At 38.6% G+C, this 24,781-nt stretch overlaps 1 protein-coding gene across 1 annotated transcript in view; it reads right to left on the minus strand.

Annotated features, from left to right (window-relative positions):
• Window positions 1-3,672: 3,672 nt before the first annotated feature.
• The window catches only part of LOC120535123 (multiple epidermal growth factor-like domains protein 9), a 434,998-nt gene continuing 413,889 nt past the window's right edge, over window positions 3,673-24,781 (minus strand). Inside the window, exons 5-6 of the mRNA XM_039762720.1 lie at window positions 9,885-10,154; window positions 3,673-6,871 (exon numbers count right to left, since the gene is read on the minus strand). Of these exons, the coding sequence (XP_039618654.1) occupies window positions 6,429-6,871; window positions 9,885-10,154 (713 nt within the window). The 3' untranslated portion in view covers window positions 3,673-6,428. The remainder of the gene's footprint in view (window positions 6,872-9,884; window positions 10,155-24,781) is intronic.

The following is a 24,781-nucleotide window of genomic DNA, read 5'->3' on the forward strand; positions in this document are numbered from 1 at the left end:
GAAGCACAATGTTGGCGTGTCACAATAACAGCTGTTGAAAGTCTTCTAACTGTCAAACACATGGACATTCAACCAGTTTTATGTCTTCATAGGTCAGTAGAATAAACTGGAGAATTTCTATGATGTGTAATATCTTCATAAACATGTTTGGTCTTAATATCTAATAAGAAGGGAAAGAAAAATACATTTTATTTATATAGCACCTTTCCCATCTGTGAAAACCTTTACTTTATCGTGGGACTGTTTTTTTTATGACATTTGAAGTGTCAATTTGTCTCCCCCATTAGTTTGTATTTTTTCAGAAGCAAATAGAACGGGTGACAACTCTTCTTTTTTACAGCACTCACTGTCCTAATGGTTGAGCTTTGATGTCAACTAACTTTAGGTTCTCAGGGTGTACAAGGGCCGACGACCCATTTCTGTCCCAAGTTTGCTATTAAAAAATTGTCAATTATTGTACTGGTTATCTGCCAGCTATCATTGTAATTGATGCTGAAGAGGTATAGCGCCCTGTACTGTGGGCACACACTGGAACTCATGCCCTGAATAGTCTGTAGTCTGAATATTTCTGTTTGGTGAATATACTTTAATAGTTAGGCTTTAAATCAAATGTAATACATGTTAAGGTGGGCTGCCTAATCTCAGAGCTCTTACTGTGAAACATATGCTAAAGAATGGTGCTTAACCTCTGAGGTCGCCTATGAAATGTTATTTATGTAGCACATGCTAACTAAACAGTGCACATTCTCTGAGATTACAGATAATAAGTGAATATTAGCTATAATTATATTTCTTTTTGGGTGTATATAAAGCAAAGCTTTGAAAATATCAAGTCAAGCTACCTCAGTCATTACAGTAACTTATTAACTAATTTATATCATAAAGATAAAATTAGTTTTTGGGACCAAAAACACAAAACTGGAATTGGAGATTAATGGTCCACACTACTATTTCTTTGTTGGTGAGGTTGTAGTGAAACTTGGTGAGTTAAAACTTTAACAGCCTCCTAAACTCACAAGCACGTAAAAATGCCTACACTACTAAGTCATGGAAGTGAAGCAGAAAAACAAAATGTATAATTTTGGAACAACTTAGCTAATAGCTAACCACAAAATGACAGACTGAATGAGCTCCTCTTGTTTGTTAGTCTTTGTTCCATTTTGAAGTGCAGAATACAATGGCATGCCTGTCATATGCATAAAAAAGGGAAGGAGCTTGTCAGATTAAGACAAACAGTTAGCAGGGGGGGATCTACATATACCAGACACTTTACTAAAGCTTAACCACTTCTTTGGATCCAAAGTTTGAGGTGATGCTCTATGGTGTGGTACTAGGTGGGACTGATTGGTTTAATCAACATCATCTCTTATCTCCTTTTTTTTCACCATACTGATCAGTTTGTATATAAAGCTGCATTGTAGAAGCACCCAATGATGATGTGTACTGTTAATTGTCCTGTGTAAATCACATTAAGAAATTTTCTTACTTCATATACCATTTTTGCACATTCCTGTCCTTTTCTGATATTAAGTAACTTGTCCATGCTTTTATTACACCCCACACTGAAGAACAGCAGATACCCCTTTTAATCTTTTTACCTCCTCTCCAGCTGCTTCAAAACCACTACTACTAGAGTCCTTACACAGACTCGCAACAGCGAAGGCATAACACCCGCCCTGCTGCACCTTCACCGGCTCCCTGTGTCTTATTGAATTGATCATAAAATTTTATTAGTAACCTATGAAGCTTTAAAAGGCCTTGCCCATGACTACATCAGTAACCTCACTAAGTTCCACCGATTTTGGCAATCTCAGGTTCACTGCACCAAAAATTTGGAACGAGATTAATTAGATCAGCAGACTCCTTTCAATCTTTAAAAAACATCTTACATCTCATTTATTCAGGAAGGCATTTAACATTCTGATGCTTTCTTTCAGTTGACCCTCTCTGTCCGGGTGATCAGGCTGATTTGTGTTTGTATCACAAGTCAGATCAGGGTTTTCTTATAGCATTTTGTATTTTTTTCCGTTTTATTGTCTCTTATTCTAATTTAAAGCTTTCCTGTATTTATCTTTTAGTGTTTTATGTTGCTGTGGTAGGCTGGTGCCCTGCCCGGGGTTTGTTTCCTGCCTTGCACCCTGTGTTGGCTGGGATTGGCTCCTGCAGACCCCCGTGACCCTGTAGTTAGAATATAGCGGGTTGGATAATGGATGTTTTATGTTGATACTGTACTAGCTACACTTACCTGTCGAAGACAGATAATAGAACACATTTTAAAATATCTGATAAATCCTGCCCTGTGTTTACTCTCCGTGTTCCTCCTACACTTTTCCTCTGTATCCTGTGTGTCTTTTTTTTTTTAAATTAATTTTATTGTAATCATTCCATACAAATAGATCAATTTTTACAAAAAACAGGATTGAAACATCCTTGTGTGTCTTAACCCCTCTTGCCCAGTGCTTCGTCTCTGAATTGTGTTCCCAAGGACCCTGCTTCTCAGACTCTGTCATTTCAAAGTGCCTTGCTCATCTTTTAAGTCAGCCACTAATTATAGTACATCCCTAATTACCCGTTCTGAAAACATCATTCATAATCTTGCAAATACCATCTTTGAAGGCAAGTTGGATTGTACCTTGTTAGTATTTAATGTTGTTCGGTTAAGTTATTTGCTTTGTTGTCAATGAAATGCCACATTTTAATCCATGTTTTATTAAAAAATGAAAACATTTGTCACAATCACACAATTACACAGACAGTAGTGCTTTATTACAAAGACTAGCTAAGAATCGGCTTTGTATTTAAGAATGGCCGTCAACGTAGACCTCAGCGTGTTCAGTCTTAATGTTTGCAGTGTACCATCTATATGTACATTTTTACTGACTTTAACTCCAGTAACAGAATAATTGCTTCCGATTCTGACACTACAGCCATGGATATTATTTATTGAGCCTCTGTAAAAAATCTAAACTTCTCCTTTGGGACAAATAAAGCATTCTCTATCTATTAACATTATAACTGCATTAATAGCTTTTAAACAGTTTACATAAACAGGTGAAGGTTTCAGCCATCTCCACTAAGTGACGCTTGATCCTGCATCTCTTTCTTGGAAATGGTGATTAAAAAAATAAAATAAAATCATCCTACAACTGCTATTTCTTCTTCTTTTTTATATAAATGTGGCATCTATTCAAATTATTTTGTATCCAGAAAGAGGGTGCAGGAACACAAAAGTCACTTTATGAAAGATCAACAAAGGATAGACATTATCACGGTGCTTAACCTTAAAAAGTACTTTTCCGTTTCCTCGTCATTCATTTATTTTTATTTTTAAAGAGCAGTCAACAGATCTCATATTCTCCTGTCGTCATTGTGTAGGTTGAGCACATTTGGAATGAAATGTTCAAGATTGCATTGAAGCACGCCAGGCAAGAGGAGACTTACCTCATTCTTTGAAAGGATGTGGTGAAGTTACTTTCTAACTTGCCACTACAGTAATAAGTTATGACCGAGCCAGCAGCACACCATCAAACAGCTCCAAAGAAACACAAACAAATGCACCATAGAGAAATCGGACGTCTTCCTTCCTCTTACTGTGGGATATAGAGGTTAATGCTGTGTTTGTGCACGCGTGTCACATAACTTGTCACCAGCAAAGAACAACACACAAAAACATCACATATTTAAACTTTATTACTTAAAGATTATGGCAAACACCAGCAGTCTTAAAAAAAAGACACTCAGATTTCAAGATGTAACTGGTGGGTGGCAACAGAACCAAGTAATCAGTTTTCAAACACATTCAGAGGGCGATACCAGCAACTGGAGAGAACAGAACTGCTAAGTTTTAATTTAGTCATAAGAGAGGAAAAACAAACAACTTTAAGACATTAAGTAGTAAAAATGAAATAGAAGGGATTTAGAATGAAAAATAGTTTGAGAAATAAAGACATCATTAAAACCATGTGCTTTGTTCTTGTAAGTTTTTTCTCCTCAACAGCTTCCCCATTTGTAGCAGACATTTGAAAACACAACAAAGCTCTGAGGAGAAAAAAAAAAAAAAACATCCAAAAAGTATTATTTATTTTTAATTGAAAATACAAACACATTAAACCTTCATTTATTTCCGTCATTTGGCCTTTCAGGTTATCTTTGTACAATTTTTATTTGTGTCACCCGCTTTGTGTGTTATGGCATTACCTACATTTTTTGTCTTTGTTTTTTTTTTGTTGTATAAATGCTATGTTTTTCTTGTAATTAGGTCACTCATTTTAATCATGTGTTGCCAGCTTTGGAGAGTACAAGCTGGTAGAGTCATAGTGAAACATGCACTCAAGCCGTGTACGCTTTCCACTTTAGCTAACACCTCCAATTAGTCATTTCCTCACATCCTGCTTTATATGTACTGTATGTGCGCATTCACTTCTGAGGATAAAACATTTCAGAGTTAAAACTTCAGGCTAATCCTCTCCACAGTAGGAGCAGCATCATTCTTTTTAACTAGTCATGTTATATTCAAGTGACAACAGAGGTCAGTTCACGGTACAGTATGTAGAAACCCCTCCACAAGACGAGAAAGCTCAAGATGCTACTGCATGTTTCTATGGAAACAGGAAACCAACACATATGCAAGTTTTGCCACTAGAGTCTTCATCTGGGTCACCACGTCCTTAATTCTAGTTAAGAATCTAGAATACGTAGAAAATGAAGCATAAAGGTGACGCAGGTAAGTGTCATTGTACATGTCCAAGTGTAATTCAGCTGTATTTCCTTTTGCAAAGCCTGCTAGGTGTCATGTTTGTTTTTTTGGAGCTATTCCTGCATCAAGGAGAAGCTCCTGAGACATTTCAAGGTTCTAAATTATATTCTCCTTTGCACACTTACTTAATATTAAAACAAAATTTCAAGCAGCATGGTAACTTAAACGGTTCCTATGTCGAAGAATGAATGTGTGTAATTACACATTGTTCAAAAAACATTGGCAAAAATAGAAATAAAAATCTTTAAGTAGTCCAGTTAAGATTAAACTAAGGCCACACACATCTACAGACATTTAATTCCAATATACGGCCCACCCTGCAAAATCTCAATGTGCCACTTCTACTAATTACTTTTAATGCTGCAAGTTATTCAAGGGTGGGAACCACGACAGGTCACAAGCAGCAAACCGGACATCACTGACCCTCTGCCTGATAGACTTGAAATTGCTGAGGGGAGTATTACTATACTGCACTTCTGAAAAGAAGGCGGCTATAAGATGAAGAAAGAAAAAATGGGTCTACAACAAAGCAGGACTAACATGCTCTCTATCTCCTTGGCAGACCTGTAGGGTCCGCTGTTAGCTGGCTTTTTCATTGTCACATACAAATACAGCAGCCTACACTTGCGCCATCTAGACTTACTTGCCGAACTGCTTAATAGTGCCACCTGCTGGTCATTATAGATTTAAATAGCCCTACACCAATATGCCCATGTGTTTATATATTAAATATAAAAAACACATACACACCCCCAACACCCACCCCTTTCACCAACACTTGTCATTTTAGTCCCAGATGAGAGAAAACCAAAAATGTTTCATAAGCTGTCAATGACATATTGTAGATAATCTGCATAAAGCATACATGTCACAATTATTACTAGAGGATTTTTTTATTGCCAACTCTCTTAATAAATTTGTTTCTTTTTGCTTTTCCACAGTTTCTACTTTACATGTTGCACTCGTGCACAGTCACACTGGCATTTAGTGTAAATAATAATAATGAAATAAGCACGTAGACTCCCCATTCTCTGTACCTGGAGCCAGATGCATCTGGGTGCTCACCCATGGAACATAGTCGAAGGGGAAAGCAGCCATAATGTCTGTTTTTTCTTGGTTTTTAATTTCATGGACAGAAGTGACCTTTCCATTCTCTGGAAGAGATGCTATTTGAATGACTTTTATCCTTTAAAATAATATTTGTTCACTAGCACACATCAGGTGTATCTGTCATAGGTCTTCCAGTTTAGTATAATAGAAAAGTCCACTAAATATCTTAATTCCTGTCCTCAACTAGTTTGTGTTGTTACAAAATGGTAATGTCCCTGATGTTTCCCTGTTTATTTAAAACTTTATCCAGGCAAATGATCAACATTTGTGTGAGCAGCGCTGCTCATCTTTCAGGGCATTTGCTTACACTCTATTACTAGACAAAGTGCTCGGTATTTGCATGGGCCCTTTCTTCTGTTTTCCATCATGTGTGAGGTAATCTCACTTTCTTGTTGTTGCATGAGGTTTCCAGTTCTCCCAGAGAACATTTTCATTTTGTGCATCAAACAAACATTTGGGGCTTTACGTCTGTTGTGCTAGAAAATAAATTAGTTCTACAAACACTTTCTTCCAGCCCCTAAATGTAGTTATTACCATGCTGAAACACCCATTCCGCGGAGGTTCAGGCTTTATACATGTTGATTGGGGCGCTAAGAGAGAGTTGTCCATTCGGTGCTACCTCATTCCCATCATCTTCCAGTAATCCAGAGACATCAGCATTAGGGATACTATCATGGTAACTGCTGAAGCTAATGTTGTCCTCTTTGAGCTCGATGGTCCAGAAAGGAGCATTTAGCTTGCGGTTCTGGTACTCCCGGTACATGTAGACTCCGCCCACAAAAGCCATAAGAACCACCACCACAACGATGATCACTGCGAGAATGATGATATTAAATTGTGTCCATGATACCTCACTGGCTGACGTGGTAGTGTTCTGCATGGAGCTGGGCGGAGTGGTCAAGATGATCTGAGTGGTGCTCGTCAACAGAGTCGTGAAGTTAGTGATGGATTTTGTTGACATGGTGGTTAATTGAGCAGTGGTAGTTGTAGAAGTGGTGGTTGTAACTAGGAAAGAAACAAAGCAAAGAATTAGAATTGACGGATACAAAAAAAACAGTCCTGATGTTCCCATGTATGTAGTGTTATCTTGCAATCTAGGGTTTTTATTGTGAATCACATCCCATTACAAATTTTAGTAATGTTGAACAGTAACAGCAATTGCTGGTAAATTTTTAGAAATGTCTGGTAAAAAATTACCCACTTAAAAATAAATGAAAAAAAAAAAACTGTTTGATAAAAACGGTGTGACATATAGTAATGGAAATACTTGTTAGTATAATAAAGAATGAAAGTGTTAACATTTACGTAATGTTATTTTGATGAGCACATGCTGCATACATCCGTTGAGGACAAAAATCACAGCAAAACAACAACAACAACAACAAAGGAAGACACAAAGTAGCTCTTTAGTCTGAGTTTTTATGGCTTTAGGCAGTAAAGAGCAAAAAGCATTTCTGTTATCTCCCAAAAATCTTATGATAATGAGAGAGTTCGACTTTTGTGCAGTTACACATTAGGCATCAGCATAAAGCCAAATACATGACAAAGTATGTATTGTCAGAGATATTAAATAATCATTCCGTTTTCATTCAGTCACCAGCCCATGATATCATGTGCAAATAAGGACATGACTCTATTTGACAATGTTAAGTTTTCTAAATGTACTCCTCAGATTCAAAAAGGTTTTTTTTAAGCAGAGGGCACCAAGGACAACTACCAGAGTGTATAACAAAATTGAGGACAGGCATGCTTTTGCACTCAAACAGCACCTGCAGAATACATCGCGGTACTTTCTTTTGTCAGTATCACTGCAGAACAGATTTTTTTTAATTCTACTTGCCTGCAATGCTTGTTCTGGTTTGAAAGAAGCTTTTTAAGTATCTTTGTTAGGAGTGCAAAGTTTCATTACATTCATAAGTGAAAGTCAACACTGTTTGATCAATTAGGCTTTCATTTAGGATGTCTCTGTGCTTTGCTCCATTCAGCTTTCCCTCAACTCTTTTCAGTCTTTTATTCCCATTACTGAAAAAACAACCCCCCAGGATGATGCTGCCACCACTATGCTTCACTGTTGGAATGGTATTGCACAAGCAGTGCCTAGTTTCCTCTATGACACTAATCTTGGTTTCATTAGAGCAGTGTTTATTTGTCACAGTCGGAAAGACCTTCAACTGCATTTTTGCAAACTCCAAGTGGGCTTCCATGTGTAATTTATTAAGGAGAGGTTTCTGTCTGGCTACTTTGTCATAACGCCCAGATCAGAGGACATAAAGCTCAGATCAGAGGAGTCAAGGTTGTCCTTCTGGAAGTTTCTACCATCTCTACGCAGGTTCTCTGAAGTTCAGCCAGAGTGACCACTGGGTTCTTCGTCATCTTTCTTACAGTCTTTCCTTCTCTACCATTACTTAGTTTGACTGGGTTGAGTCTTGGTTTTTCCAAACTATTCATTTTTACAATTATGGAGACCACTGTGCTTTTGGCAACCTTCAATGCTGCAGGAAATTTTATCGAGCATTCTCCAGATCAATACCTTAACACTGTCTCAAAACTATGATGGCAAGTCCTTTGATTTCATGGCTTGGTTTTTAGCTCAACTGTGGGACCTCATATCGACAGGTGAGTGCCTCTCCTAATCATGTTCAGACAATGGAATTGACCACAGACGGACTCCAGATAAAGTGTAGAAATGTCTCAATGATGATCAATAGAATAGGATGCACCCGTGTCAGATTTGAAGTGTCACATCAAACAGTCTGAATACTTGAGTCAATATATTACGGGTTTTTTTTTTTTACTTTCTCATAAACAAAGTATAGGGAAAGTATTGTAATCGTCCAAAGATTCAACGTCGAGTCGCGATTTTGATGAATCTCGATGTTTTAGACCTCCCTTACTTTCTCGTATAGGGAAATAATTGGAATCCTCCAAAAATTCAATATTGAGATTTTAATGAATCTCAACGTTTTAGACCTCCCTGAGTCAGAAAATACCGTTTTTGGAATTATATCTGTGTGTGTGTAAAGATGATAACTTGAGTACACTTTCACTTAGGTCAACCAAATTTTGCATACAAGATTAGGTACAAAACTTAGATTTCTATCAATTTTGGGGTATTTCCATTAATCGGAAGTGGTATTTTACCTTTTATTACAGTATATATTTACATATAATTTGGGTCTTAAAACCCAAAAAATTTATCATAAAATCAGACCCTGACTTATATGCCAGTTCAAAAATGTGACACTTAAATTTTTTTTTTTTTTTTACATCTTCTTGCTTCCTCCAATCTTGCCTCAGTTTCTCAGACGCACTGAATTGTGTTGCAGCAGCGCAGTTACCAATTTGTTCCGCTACCTCAACAACATTTAATTTAAAAGCAGCTTCATATTTTCTTCTGATCGAACGCTCCATCGTAAATAAGGGATGCTCTTACGATAAAAATGTACGAAGGTGTGAGATACAAAAAACACAAATCAGTGCAAACGTATGGTGGTCACATAGGCACAATAAAAAAAAGGCAGTGTGCTTCATGGTTACTCTCTCAGGTGGGCATTAGCATATCATAATCTCCTGGACCAATAGCGTGACTTTTCTGCATTCTACTTATACGACCAGCATTATAAAATACCAGAAATTATACAGTAAAATCAAGTCCCGACTTATCTGCGGGAGAACTTATCCGCGAATATATACAATATTTATAATAAATTCACTTTGTTATTCTGGGTTGTTGACTGCAACTTGATGAGGAAAAATAATGAATTAAAAAATTTTAGAACAAAGGTTGCAAAGTAGCAAAATGTGAATAAAGTGAAGTAGTCTGAGTCCACTGTATATTACACATTTTATGCTATGGATCATCTCAAAGAGCAGTAATGAAGTATGTCACACTTTCTGTAACTGGATCCCAAACAAGCTAAAGACCTACTAATCTGATACCTTGTGGCCCACTTCAGCCCCTTAACCACAAGATCAGTTACAGATGCAATTTAGACTGTAGTACTTCATCAAAACATACCAATTTTAGTGCAGTTCCCTGCATGGGCATCTCCAGCATAGCCTTCTGCACACTTTTCGCAGTGGTCACCAGTAGTGTTTCGAATGCAGCTCAGACACTGGCCGTTGTCAGGATTACAGATGCGAGGAGATATGAGGGGATTCTCATTTCCATTGCATTCACAGGGCATGCATATGCTGTCCGAGTTGTAATACCCATCGCTGCATTCATTGCAGTTGGATCCTTTGAATCCATCTCGGCAGTGATCACACACAGGCTGTCCAGAAGAATCTGAAAAACAAACAGAGTAAACTCATTTAATTGACTGGCTCTCAGACAAAAGGATGATTATCAACAAATATTCCAATGACAGATTAACACTACAAGTGACAAATTCATCTATCTGGACTCACAGAATTCATTATCATTACCATCATTTTCGTTCTGCTTTTCCTTGTGAGGGTTACAAGAGCTTATCAGCTCTCCATATCCTCATCAACTTCCTCCAGGTGTTCCCAGGACAGCCAAGAGATATAATATACACATTGTATCTTATGTATTCCCTTCAGTCTTGTCCCAGGGGGCTGTGTCTGGTACACCTTTGGTGGAATGCAACAGCTGGATCCTTTTTAAATTGAGAAACCACTGTTGTAAGCTAAGGTCTTCCTGTATTGTAGAGCTTCTCACCCCATCACTATAAAAGAGCCCAGCACAGCCTGTACTAGCAGACTCATTCTTTGAGTGGCTACCCAGATCTTGTAACTGAAGGTGCTTCACCATCACAGTCGGATATGAGTTCCTAAAACTGCTGCTGCTACATTGATTTGTTTGTCAATCTCATCATCAGAACTGTCCTCACTCATGAACAAGGAGCCAAGGCAACTGAAGTCTTCAGCTTAGGGTATCTGCAGAACATGTTTACTGTTTTGTGGGAGGGGACCACAATCTCAGGTTTGGAGGTCCTAATTCTTATTTTCACTGTATCACACTCAGCCGTAAACCTTTCCATTGTATGCCAGAGACCACAGTGTGATGAGACATAAATAATAATATCATCTGAAAATGACAGAGATGCAACTGTTCAGACTAGATACTCTCTAAACATTGACTGGGCCTGGATATTCCATCCATGAAAAGTATGATCAGGAGAGGAGACAAGAAACACCCATGGTGAATTCCATCACTCACATTAAAGGTCTGGAATCCACACTTGCTCCTCTTGACTCTATATTCTAGCACCACATTCAGATAATATCTAGAGATTTCAGTTTTTCTTGGTCAGATCTTATCCACTCTAGGAATACTGACACTATGCATGAACTTTAGTCACATAGATGGACCCAAAATTCAATCAGTGCTTCAGGAACTTCCTGCTCCTTTGGGGGCATACTCACCACGACTGGGAGTACTTAAAATAATCCTTTCATCTCTTAATAAACACAAATGTGGTCACTCTCCACCCTTGACAAGAACAACATGACCAAAGTTTCGCCGTCCACCTTGTTGCTAGCTAAATAACTGAAACAGATATCACATCCTGCTTTAGATACAGTCATTGCTAATTTTATTAAAACAGATTGTAATTTCATTGGTCATGTAAACACAGCTCCGGATTGCGGCAAGGAAACATGTTAATGTAAACCACACACTGTATATCACTTTGCCTACTGTGTTCACTTTTCTAAAGGAACAACTTCTACTCTTCTTTACATACTCAAATTAATTTAAACAACAGGTTTCAACTTTTGAAAATCGCCACACACTGGAGAAATTTCTAGGGACCAGAAGCCAGAAAATAATATTATGTTGTATAAAAAGGGTGATCGGGCTGATCCAAGCAACTATAGACCAATAAACTTAACACGTATCACAGCCATATAATTGGTATGAATTATTAAGGAAAAGATGGAGCAGCACATGGCAAGAGCAGGAGTGTAAGCAAATGGTCAGTACAGGTTCACTAATATGCTGACATTCTATGAAGAAACAACAAACGATGTAATGGGAGGTTTGTATGATATTATATATGTTGATTTTTAGGAGGCACTGGATAAGATACCCACATGAAAAGTCAGTAATAAAACTAAAAGAATTGGGCATTCGGGTATCTTTGTGTAGGTGGGTCAAAACTGACTGAAACACTGGGAACAAAGGATTATGATGAGAGGAACCTCTTCAGAATTAGGTGAAGTTCAAAGTGGTGTCCTTCAACGGTCAGTGCAGGGGCCACTCCCCTTTGTAATACAGTAATCCCTCGCTATATCGCGCTTCGACTTTTACAGTTTCACTCTATCGCGAATTTTATATGTAAGCATATCTAAATATATAACACGGATTTTTCGCTGCTTCGCGGGTTCTGCGGACAATGGGTCTTTTTACTTCCGGTACATGCTTTCTCAGTTGTTTTGCCCAGTTAATTTCATACAAGGGATGCTATTGGCGGATGGCTGAGAAGCTAACCAATCAGAGCACGCAGTTAAGTTCATGTGTGCTGATTGGCTCAGCGACGGAGTGCCGAATTCGATTCCGCGGCGTTAACCAGGAAGTCTCTTCTCGCTCATTCAGCATCAACGTGTTTTGCTGTGTAAAGAGTTAACTTTTGTGCTCTTTTGTGTTTATCTTTGTGCATAGTCAAGTCCTTCATTATGGCTCCAAAACGATCTGCTACTGCTTCAGGGGCCGTGCCCAAGCGCCAACAGAAGATGTTAACGATTGCCGAAAAGGTAAAAGTTTTGGATATGTTGAAGGAAGGGAAAAGCTACACTGCTGTAGGACGCCATTATGGCATCGATGAGGCTACGATTCTTTTTATTTAAAAAGTAGGAAAAGAATATAAGATCTATGGCCGCAGTGTCCTTTTAACCAGGGCGCAAACGAGTTGTAAGTGGATGTAATAAGGCAGTAGTCTGGATGGAATCTGCTTTAGGGATTTAGATTGAAGACTACTGGAAGAACAACAATGGCGGTGCTACACAGTCGCCTGAAGAGGCTCCTTTAGAAGAACTGTAACGCTCTCCTTTGTTGTGCAATAAAACAAAACTCATTGTTATCGGACAAGTCGTCGTGTCATTGTTGTTGAGTAACCTTAACTAATTTTCTACTTACAGTACTTAGTACATGTACGTACGTTTAGTGTCACTGTACACACATTTACTGTATACAATTTTTCTTGCATTGTACATATTTATTGCTGGTGGCCTGTCTATCGTAATGTCTGTAACATATGTGATATCGGAGACGCTCGATATCTTTAAAATAATATTTAGGTTTTACTGTATATAAACAGTGTGTTTACATACATAATTTCAATGGATCTTACCTAATATCTAAGTGAATACAAAGGATTTATTCTGTATAACTGTTAAGGGAATATTTATAAACAGTGTGGGAGAGTTTATAAGGGCTTAAAATATATAAAAATAGCCAAACAAACATATGGTTTCTACTTCGCGGATTTTCACCTATCGTGGGGGGTTCTGGAACGCAACCCCCACGATCGAGGAGGGATTACTGTATACGAAAACGATCTGAACAAGAATATAATCAATTTGCTGATTAACTGTTCAGATGATACCAAACTACAAAGAATGGAAGACTACAAAGAAGGGGCAACTGGGCGACAGCCAACTCAGCGAAAAGACAACTGGGCAAAAAGACAACTCGCCGACATCCTTTACCAGTTAGGTAACAGTTAGGTTCAAAGAGATTTTTTAATGATATTTAAATGACAACGTAGGGCTCCGGAAAATCCATGTACTTATGTACATGTGATTTCTCAGTTTTTTTATTTTTAATAAATTTGCAAAAATCTCAAGTAAACTTTTTTCACATTGTCATTATGGGGTGTTGTGTGTAGAATTCTGAGGAAAAAAACTTAATTTAAACCATTTTGGAATAAGGCTGTAACATAAAATATGGAAAAAGTGATGCGCTATGAATACTTTCCGGATGCACTATAACTGGTAAAGGATGTCGCCGTGTTGTCTTTCGCTGCGTTGACTGTTGGCCTGTTGCCACCGAACATGGAAGACAATATAGAATCAACTAAATTGTTATGGAGGGACTTGGATATCATACAGGTTTGGGAGATTTGAGGGAGATGTAACTAAATGTGAAGTGTTACATGTAGGAAGTAAAAACATGATGTAAACACAAAATGGGAGTTTTGAAACTTGAAAGTACCCCTTACGAGAAGGATCTCTGAGTCATAGTGGACTTGTTATTATCCATATCCAGACAGTGCGCAGAAGTGACAAGAAGACTTAATAGGATGTTAGGTTATATAGCATCGTGATGTGTGAAGTCAAAAGAGGTTATGTATAAGCTATGTAACGTGCTCGTGAAGTCTGAGTATTGTATTTTGTACAATTTTTGACACCATAAAAAAGACACAGCAAGTGCTAAAAAAAGCCCAGAGGGGAGCAAATGGGCTAATTAGGACTGAGTGGTCATTGTGGGAGCTGAACCCTTTCAGTTTAAAGAAACTGAGATTAAGAGGTGACTTGAAGTGTTTAAAACTATGAAGGGAATTAGCCAATGAATTCCAGTTGTTACTTTACAATGAGTTCATCAAGAACATTGGGACACGGTTTGAAAGTTAAGGGTAAATTTTGCACAAATGTTAGAAGATTTATCCTCACACAGAGAACCATAGACACATGGAATAAATGACCAAGTAGTGTAAGACTTTTAGGGAAAATCTAGTCAAATAGGGGTGAGCTTGCTGGGCTGAATCGCCTGTAATTATCAAAATTGTTTAAATTTTTTAAGAAACCTACAAATGCAAGCAGATTTTATTTTTTTATTTGTTACTCTATTATTTTTACAATAGATTATTTTAGAGGTTTAAATATATTTTTAAAGAAATATCTCATGAACCCACCACAGAAACTGAATAAACAAAATATACATAATATTACTACTTATTGGTGGCAGAGGCAAGCCATGAATATGGTAAAAATTCAGTTTACGGTATACTTACTTGCGATCACAAATAGGGTTGTCAAAAGTATCATTGTAACATTTCAAAAATTGTTTCAATGCTTCTTACTTTATTGAAGTATACTTCAATACTTCATCAATTTTACAGCCTACATTACTAATGCACTTTTGTTTTGTTCTGGCTTTTGACAGTAGAGCTTCATGGACTACTAAGGGGAATGGCTCGAGCGGCAGCCCTGTTTTTGCCCACTCAAAGGTGTTAACAAGATGGGACATCAGAACTGTCAGAGCCTTCACTAGCAAGCTTAATTGGCAAAGAGGGCAAACCACATAAAGGGGTAAACATAACCAACTGAGCCAAACACATTATGGACCAGCATGCAAGGCAATGTCAAGAATTTCAAGAGGTAGGTATGTAGTAGTAGGGTGATGAACCATGATGGCTGTTTTATGTACTGTATGTATTGAGAAGTGAAGAAAAATGACACATTTATTGGCTAACTGAGTAGATTACAAGATACAAGCTTTCAGGAGCGCTCAGGCCCCTTGTTCTTTACACCTTGTCTGAAGAATGAGCCTGAGCCGCTTCGAATGCTTGGATATTGTAATCTACTCAGCCAGCGAGAGGCAGGTACAGTATGTTTAATCATAAAAACATTCATCACTAGAAGCCTGTAAACTGGTGTGTGTTACTTGTTTTTTTATCTATAGGTTAAAACGTCTTCATTAGTCAGTTAAACGTTTTAACACATTAAGGCAGGGGTCTGCAATTATTTTTACTTGTGGGCCAGTTTTATTCTCTGCTATTCATTCAGGGGCAACACTCTTTAGCACTAAAGCTCCATCCCTCCCTCAGTTTTTAAACCTTCACTGTGAAGTGTGCTATTGTAGTGCATTAGTTTCTTTTATTGTATTGTATGATTTTAAAATGATATTTCATCACATTTACTATATAACGTAAGGCACTGTAAATCTGCAGTACTTAATATGTCAGGGCTCACTTGCAGCCCAGCAAGTATGCACCTCACAGAAGAGCACATTGACATGCTGGTCTTCCATGCAAACATTTTAGAAGTTACAAAGACATCAAAGTCAGTTTACAGAAAAGCACAAGGTACGTACGCCGTGCCCGTCTGCGTGCTGCTTTTCTGAACAACTGGTCTGCCGTGTTTTCATTATTTACTGTTTACAAAAGGCCACGTTAATGTTCCTTTTGACTTGAATGTTTATTTGCTGCTTGTTCTAATATTTTTTGGTATAAATTTAATGCCATTTGTAACATTTCATTGTACTACTTCAGAAGCAGCATGTTTTCATCAACCGTTGACCATATTTACAGTGCATCCGTAAAGTATTCACAGCGCATCACTTTTTCCACATTTTGTTATGTTACAGCCTTATTTCAAAATGGATTTAATTCATTTTTTCCCTCAGAATTCTACACACAACACCCCATAATGACAACGTGAAAAAGTTTACTTGAGGTTTTTGCAAATTTATTAAAAATAAAAAATGGAGAAATCACATGTACTTAAGTATTCACAGCCTTTACTCAATACTTTGTCGAAAGTCTTTTTGAATATGATGCCACAAGCTTGGCACACCTATCCTTGGCCAGTTTCGCCCATTCCTCTTTGCAGCACCTCTCAAGCTCCATCAGGTTGGATGGGAAGCATCGGTGCACAGCCATTTTAAGATCTCTCCAGAGATGTTCAATCGGATTCAAGTCTGGGCTCTGGCTGGGCCACTTAAGGACCATTCACAGAGTTGTCCTGAAGCCACTCCTTTGATATCTTGGCTCTGTGCTTAGGGTCGTTGTCCTGCTGAAAGACGCAACCATCGCCCCAGTCTGATGTCAAGAGCGCTCTGGAGCAGGTTTTCATCCAGGATGTCTCTGTACATTGCTGCAGTCATCTTTCCCTTTATCCTGACTAGTCTCCCAGTTCCTGCCGCTGAAAAACATCCCCACAGCATGATGCTGCCACCACCATGCTTCACTGTAGGGATGGTATTGGCCTGGTGATGAGCGGTGTTTGGTTTCCTCCAAACGTGACGCCTGGCATTCACACTAAAGAGTTCAATCTTTGTCTCATCAGACCAGAGAATTTTGTTTCTCATGGTCTGAGAGTCCTTCAGGTGCCTTTTGGCAAACACCAGGCGGGCTGCCATGTGCTTTTTACTAAGGAGTGGCTTTCGTCTGGCCACTCTACCATACAGGCCTGATTGGTGGATTGCTGCAGAGATGGTTGTCCTTCTGGAAGGTTCTCCTTTCTCCACAGAGGACCTCTGGAGCTCTGATAGAGTGACCATCGGGTTCTTGGTCACCTCCCTGACTAAGGCCCTTCTCCCCGATCGCTCAGTTTAGATGGCCGGCCAGCTCTAGGAAGAGTCCTGGTGGTTTGAACTTCTTCCACTTACGGATGATGGAGGCCACTGTACTCACTGGGTCCTTCAAAGCAGCAGACATTCTTCTCTAACCTTCCCCAGATTTGTGCCTCGAGACAATCCTGTCTCAGAGGTCTACAGACAATTCCTTTGATCTCATGCTTGGTTTGTGCTCTGACATGAACTGTCAACTGTGGGACCTTCTATAGACAGGTGTGTGCCTTTCCAAATCATGTCACATCAACTGAATTTACCACAGGTGGACTCCAATTAAATATCTCAAGGATGATCAGGGGAAACAGGATACACAATTTGGAGCTTCATGGCAAAGGCTGTGAATACTTATGTACATGTGCTTTCTAATTTTTTTTTATTTTTCATAAATTTGCAAAAATCTCAAGTAAACTTTTTCACGTTGTCATTATGGGGTGTTGTGTGTAGAATTCTGAGGGAAAAAATGAATTAAATCCATTTTGAAATAAGGCTGTAACATAACAAAATGTGGAAAAAGTGATGCGCTGTGAATACTTTCCGGATGCACTGTACTGTAAATGTCTTTACTTTTTATTGTGTACAGAACTTTACTCTTACCTTTTACAAAAGACTACACTACTTGATGTATTAGCATTTAATGAGTAAAATGTCTGTCATTTGTTTTCATCAATGTAAAGATTTTAATGCAGACAGAGTTGCAATTTATTTAAATACATTTTTACAGAGTTACATTATATGCTGTTTTGGGTATCAAAAACTATACTGAATTTCAGTACTTTTCTTAGCATTGTGTGAAAGTTTCAAGTTCTGATATCGTGACAACCCCAATCTCAAATAGTCCGGTGGTGCCAGACTCCAGTAAGCTTAATGTTATTGTGTGTCTTTAAAGGCCAATACAAAGGCCAGAGCAGCACTGTTCACCAGAAGTTTAAGAATTCCTTTAGTGACGTGTATTCTGGCCATGGTATGCCATCTGAAGTTTCATTTTGCAGATGTCAGTTGGGTGAGATGGGTGTATGGCTGGAGTGGTACAATAAATTACACAGCTTGTTTATTATTATTATTATTAAAAAAAAAAAACACTCTAAGGCATGGCTTTTATACCAACTCTGTCTTTAACAGAAATCCCAACCAACAGATGCTGTGGTTTGTGCACACTGTAGTTTGTTTTCCCTAAAGAATATTCTGAGCAGAGATGGAAGTTTTCAAATGACTAAAAATAGAACAGCAGATGTGGAATTTTGTTGCCAACAGCCAGATAAGAAAGCACCATGATGGAGGCTGATTTTGCCCTGAAGCCACTAGATGGCAGCATTAACACACTTTTTAAACATGGCGGCTGGCTGCCAGTTTTTTCAATGAATGAATGAGGCAGCGGACCTCTCTAGAGAACAGTGAAGGAAGTGTCTTTCTGGCCAAAGTGATTTAAGTACCAAATATCAAAAGCTGCAGTGCTGCTGTGCATTTAGCTAATATAAAATTGACTCACATGAACTGAGGTTGACAATGCTCTCTGGTAACCTGGCGCCCCATCCAGGGTTAGTCCTTTTTATTATTATTATACATTTCACTGGCGTGGCACTGTGGTGCAGTGGAGAAGTTCTGCCATCACGTGGACCCAGTATATTGGGTTTGAATTGCGCGCCTAGTTGTTGTTTGTGTGGAATCTGCATGTTCTCCATGTCTGTGTGGCTTTTCTTTTGGGTGGTCTGGTTTTCCTCATACATCCCCATAGATGTTCCTGTTAGGATGACTGTCAGTTTCAAATTGACCCATTGTGGTTCTGTGATGGACTGGCACGCTTGTTCCTTGCTGTTTCTTGACTTGTGCCCAGAGATTCATTGATAACTTCCAGACCCCCAAATCCCACTGACCTGGATCATGCTGTTATGTTTATCTAAGGGGACTCGCAAGGGGTTGATTTACACTTGGTGCACAGTTAGCTCAGGGACATCCAGTAAAGCAGACGTGGGCAAAGAAGTTACTTATTCAAGTCCAGTGCCTTGGCCCCTACAGTACATCAAACTGGCTCCTGCCTTGCGCCTATACTCATTCCAAGACCAATTCATCTTATGTTCTTAACACCCTTAATTCAATTTTTAGTGTTGCCTCTCCCTAAAACATTGCATGCTAGGCGGGAACAAGACCGGGACAGGGTGCCTGTTAGGTCTGAGAGGGGGAACTGTGCACAGCTCAGGTAACTTAAAAGGAAGTTTCCTGTCCTCACCAGAAGTGTGACGTCTGAATACTGATCGCCTAATGTGACATGCCAAGTGACTCACTCCAACTGGAAGAGATGATAATATGTCTAATGTTTTGTGTTTCACATATCACAGCAGAATGGAGAATGAGATTTCAGCTGACCTCACTGTACCTGTTGACCCTTCGTACAGCACCGGCTCTGTCAGGCAGTACGCTATTGGCTGCCAGAAAAAGGGGCGAGCACCACAGGGCTCAGTGGGTAAATGTGACATGGGCAGCATGTTTCAGTCATTTAAATTGATTTGGTCCAACAACAAGATCAGCAACTGCATTCAGCAAATCTAACAAACCCCATGATGAGAAGTCATATAATGTGGCATCAGCTTAAAGATTAGGCAGATTTAGTTTGGAGTACGGTGGCAGTGCTTATAGCTGCTGCTTCACAGCTCCAGTAGCCATGTTCAGTCCATGGCCTCGTCACTGTGTATTTGTACATGTACTTTGTCTCTGCACAAGTTTCTCTGGGTATTCTGATCTCACATTACAGTGACATGCATGTTAGTGACACAGGCAATGTTAAACTGTCCTAATACAAACCTGTGTGTATGTGTAAATGGGGCTCACTAGGAACTGGAATCCCACCCAGGATGTGTACCCTTGTATACCCTGGCTGTCCACAACCTTGAGATGGTTAGAGGGAGTTTGGAACTTAAAGGATTTGATTTAGTACGAGTGTAAACTAAATTATTAAGGTGACACGACTTCAAAGTGAACACAGCTAATCTGTTCGGAGCTCAAAGACACTGAAATACATAAAAAATGTATTTATGTAGAACAAGTACTTCTTTTCTCAGTCTGGTATAGAGCTATAGGAAAAAATGGAGTCAAACCCAGCAGCACTAGGCCCTTGAAAAGGTGACTTGGATGCCAAAATAATTAGAATTTTATGGATTTTTTAAATTTCTTTTTTGTGAATCATTTCACTTGATAATCATATCTAGAATTTCTTCAACAAGAAAATGGTGACCATTAACTGGTAATTTCAAACAGATTTGAACACTATCAAATCATTCACTGAATTACATTATTGCATTTATGAAGCTGGTGCTTTTATCCACGGTGACTTTCAAATCAATAATTCTATAAAGCTGCCTAGATGTGACCACTCGCATGCTCAATCTATTCACTGACCTGTGATGTTCTGACTGGCAGGCCCCGTAGCACCCCGTGTGCCTTTTGACCTCCCCACTTTGCACACAAACACACAAGACCAAGTGATTCTAAGTTTTGTTTTGATAAACCCTCAATATCTCCAGCATTAGCTAATTCGGATTATGTTTGCTTGCTTTCCTTATTTGGTCCCTTCTGTTATCCAGATGTGAGGCACTAATCTACAGATGCTTATTCCTGTCACTCAAAAATGCTTTGTTATTATTTTGCAAATGTAATACAACATTTCCCAAAAGTAGTGTGTTATTTTACAATAATTATTGCACTCATAAAGATATTGTGTTATTTTGCAAAGATATTGCCTGCTACTGGTGGTATCATCATGCAAGTGTGTGCTCTGGTCATCTAGTGACAGTTAATGAGAGGATGAGCAAACTGATGTTGCAAGTATGTATTTATTCTGTTAAAAACATAGTATGTTTAGTACCAATGTTTAACAGTGGCATGCAAGAGTTTGGGCTCCCTTGCTTAAAATGTCTGTTACTGTGAATTGTAAACTAAGCAGAAGATGAACTGATCACCAATAGGCATAAAGTTAAAGATGACACATTTGTTTTCAGCATTTTATGCAAGATTAGTGTATTGATTTTGTTTTGTACAAATGTACAGTGAAAAAAGGAAAGCAGCTTGCAAATGTTTGGGCACCCCAAGATAACTTTTCCCAAGGTGGTCTCAGACCTTCATTAGCTCGTTAGGACTATGGCTTTGTCACAATCATGATGCTCAATTGATGCTCACAAAGCGGGAGAAAGCTACAAGATGACAGCAAAGCATTTTCAGGTCGATGTTTCCTCAGTTTCAATTGTTATTAAGAAACAGCAATTAGCAGGAACGGTGGAGGTCAAGTTGAGAACTGGAAGACAAAGAAAACGTTCTGAAAGAATTGCTTGTTGGATCGCTAGAAAAGCAAATAAAAACCCCTGTCTGACTGCAAAAGACCTTCAGGAAGATTTAGCAGACTCTAGAGTGGTGGCCCATTGTTCTACTGTGCAGCGGCACCTGCACAAATATGACTTTCATGGAAGAGTCAGCAGAAGAAAACCTTTTCCTGAGTCCTAACCACAAAATTTAGCACCTGAACTTTGCAAATGAACATCTAAAACAAGCCTGATGCAGTTTGGAAAACAAGTGGACTGATGAAGTCAAATTAGAACTTTTTGGCCACAATATGCAAAAGTATGTTTGGAGACAAAAGGGGGTTGAATTCCAGGAAAAGAACACGTCTCCAACTATTAGGAATGGCGGTGGATTGTTTAGGATTTCGCTTTTGCTGCACCCAGTGGCCCAGGGAGAATGAATTCAAATAAATACCAGCAAATTCTGGAAACAAACATCACACTACCTGTAAAAAAGTTAAAAAGAGGAAGATTCTTAAAACATGATAATGATTTGAAACGCACCTCAAAATCTACAATGGAATGCCCCAAGAGGCACAAGCTGACAGTTTTGCCATGATCCTCACAGTCCCCCGGACCTAAACGTCATTGAAAATCTGTGGGTAGATCTCAAAAGAGAGAGCAGTGCATACAAGATGGCCCAAGAATCTTGCAGAATTAGAAGCCTTTTACAAGGACAAAGAACTGAAAGACTCTTAACTGGCTACAAAATGTGTTTGCAAGTTGTGATACTTGCCAAAGCGGTCTTAGTAAGTACTGACCAAACTTTTGATCACTACTTAGGTCAAACTTTTGCTTCAGGTCCTTTTCATTTTTCGGTTATTTTGTACCTGCAAATTGTGAAAATAAAACTATAATCTTGCTTAAAATATTAAAGAAATGTGTCATCTTTAACTTTATGCCTTTTGGTGATCAGTTCATCTTCTGCTCGCTTAACTATTCACAGTAACAGACATTTTAAACAAGGATGGCCAAACTTTTGCATGCCACTGTACCACTGGAAGAGCGGTACGGCAGAGCTTAGCATTGCTGCCTCACAGCGCCAGGGTCTGTAGGGGTTTGCATGTTTCTTGTGTACATTTGTGGACTGATTGGTATAAGTGAGAAAACTCAACTATGGATGATTACCTGTCCTGACAATGAATACTAGAAATGTGTCAGTAATACTCATCAACTGCTGAAAAATATGGTTAGTCCTTCATGTATAATGAAGTAAATAATATCCATCTGCTTTTTCTATCCCCAACCAGAGCCCCTGAAGATTCGACATACAAACACTGGCCACTGTGCCACCAGATTACACTGTTTTAAAATATACATGGATTAAAATTAAACCGATACTTATGTGTCTGTCACTGGATTGCACGCAGAACACTCTTTTGTGACTGGCTGTGTAAACTGAGCCCTGCATAAGACCAACATCCCATCCACCATGTTTGCTTCTTGCCTTACAGCCAGCGCTGCTATGATAATCACGGGCTCCCTGTGACTTTAAACTGGGAGGATTAAATTTGCCACTCAGCACATGAACGATGACACCCACAACAGCAAACAATATATTTGTTACTCCGATGTTGTTCCCTAGGTCTGTTGGTACACATCCACTGATAGACTCAGATCTCGTGTAAAGACTCGCTTCTTTTCTCTTGCAATTACATCAACCTCACTGTAATGATGTTCTTTCTCTATCCTTCGTTTTATTGTGCTTGAACACAGAAAAGGTGCTATATAAATAAAACGCATTATTATTATTATTATTATAGTACTGATTCTCCTGCTGTCTGTGTACTCCAATGGACTTTTCTGTTCTTCATTCATTTACTCTTAGCCTGTATTTCTACCTAATCATATCAATATGTCGTGCCATCCATGTGATACTGGAAGAGTAAATGGGTAAGTAACACGTCTGCTTAATTGATTGTTGTATATGTAAATGTACTTGTAGGTTTACATAATTTCTTATTGAAATGAATGACATACTGAAGTAGAAAATGATTTTTTATACACAATATTTTGAATAAACATTCTGTCTTCATTGGAATGAGTTTTTCTTTAGGTTTTGCTCTAGGCCAAGTAACATTTGCTTGTCCATGTGTTAAACTTTGAGGGTAATGATCTGTGCTGGTATCTGAAATGATGTCGGTTCGAATCCCGTTACCACCAGAATGGATTCTGCTCTGCGGGGCCCTTGAGAAAAACCCTTGACCTGAAATTGCTCCAGCAGGGCGCTGTACAATGGCTGACCCTACACGCTGACCTCAAGGAATAGGCAATAACTACATTTCATTGTACCTGTACAATGACAATAAAGCCAAATCAATCGTTAAAATTGGCAATGATAAATATTTACCAAAATATCTCAAGTTTGCCTAGAAATGAAGATAGAGGAAATGGCACATGTGCTTACACCCCTAAATGTTGTAAAAAAAAAAAAAGAATGCAGTAACACAGTTACAAACACAGTTCTGCATCGGTCTTAACATCAGTATTCTGTATGTGGGTTGTCTAAACCAGAGTTTCTGGTGTGTGTTGATTACGATCTACATATTCATTGCATTCATTGTTGTATGTTGTGTCAGTTTATGGTTTTTAATGCATGGGAATGTAGATAGTTGTGAAATCTAACGTGTCATCCTTGAGCCATACATTGATATAAGGATATACAATTAAAAGCACTTATATTTGCTGTTAATTTTGAAATGTATTTCTTTACTGCATTGAAGTGCCTTGTGGCAGAATAGCCTATGAATGGCACTATAAAATAAAAACAGAGTCACTGATTGATTGGTCTGAGGAACTGCATTACTTGTGTTCTGAATTAATCTGTTAGTTGCGCACAAGTCCTCTTTAATGGCTGACAGACCGTCTGAATACAGACACCTCCAATGTTGTTTGTCTTTCACTGGCATGTGCAACAGTATTGAACTACGGGCAATTCCAGCTATCAGTTCTGTTCTGAGCTCTTCTTCTTCTTCTTCTTTATGTCTTTGGCTTTGATGATCAAAGTGAATGCAATGACTTCTCACAAGCTGCTCAGTGGTTCCGATTTAGTACAGGAAATCACTTCCCTCAGTATCTATATTAGTCCCACCTGTTTGAAGGAAAAAGGTCACCAGCGTAAGATCATTGACATGAAAAAGGCTTACCGGCCAGAGTCCTGGAAAAAATTAAGTTAAAGAAAAGGCAAAATGGAATGGTTGTACACATGGCTTGTCAAATGTTGTATGGTTTTAAATAAACAACGCAAGAATACTGAAAACTGGAAAGATG

This window comes from Polypterus senegalus, chromosome 9 (genome assembly GCF_016835505.1).
Source record: "Polypterus senegalus isolate Bchr_013 chromosome 9, ASM1683550v1, whole genome shotgun sequence".
In the NCBI taxonomy this organism is placed as follows: domain Eukaryota; kingdom Metazoa; phylum Chordata; class Cladistia; order Polypteriformes; family Polypteridae; genus Polypterus; species Polypterus senegalus.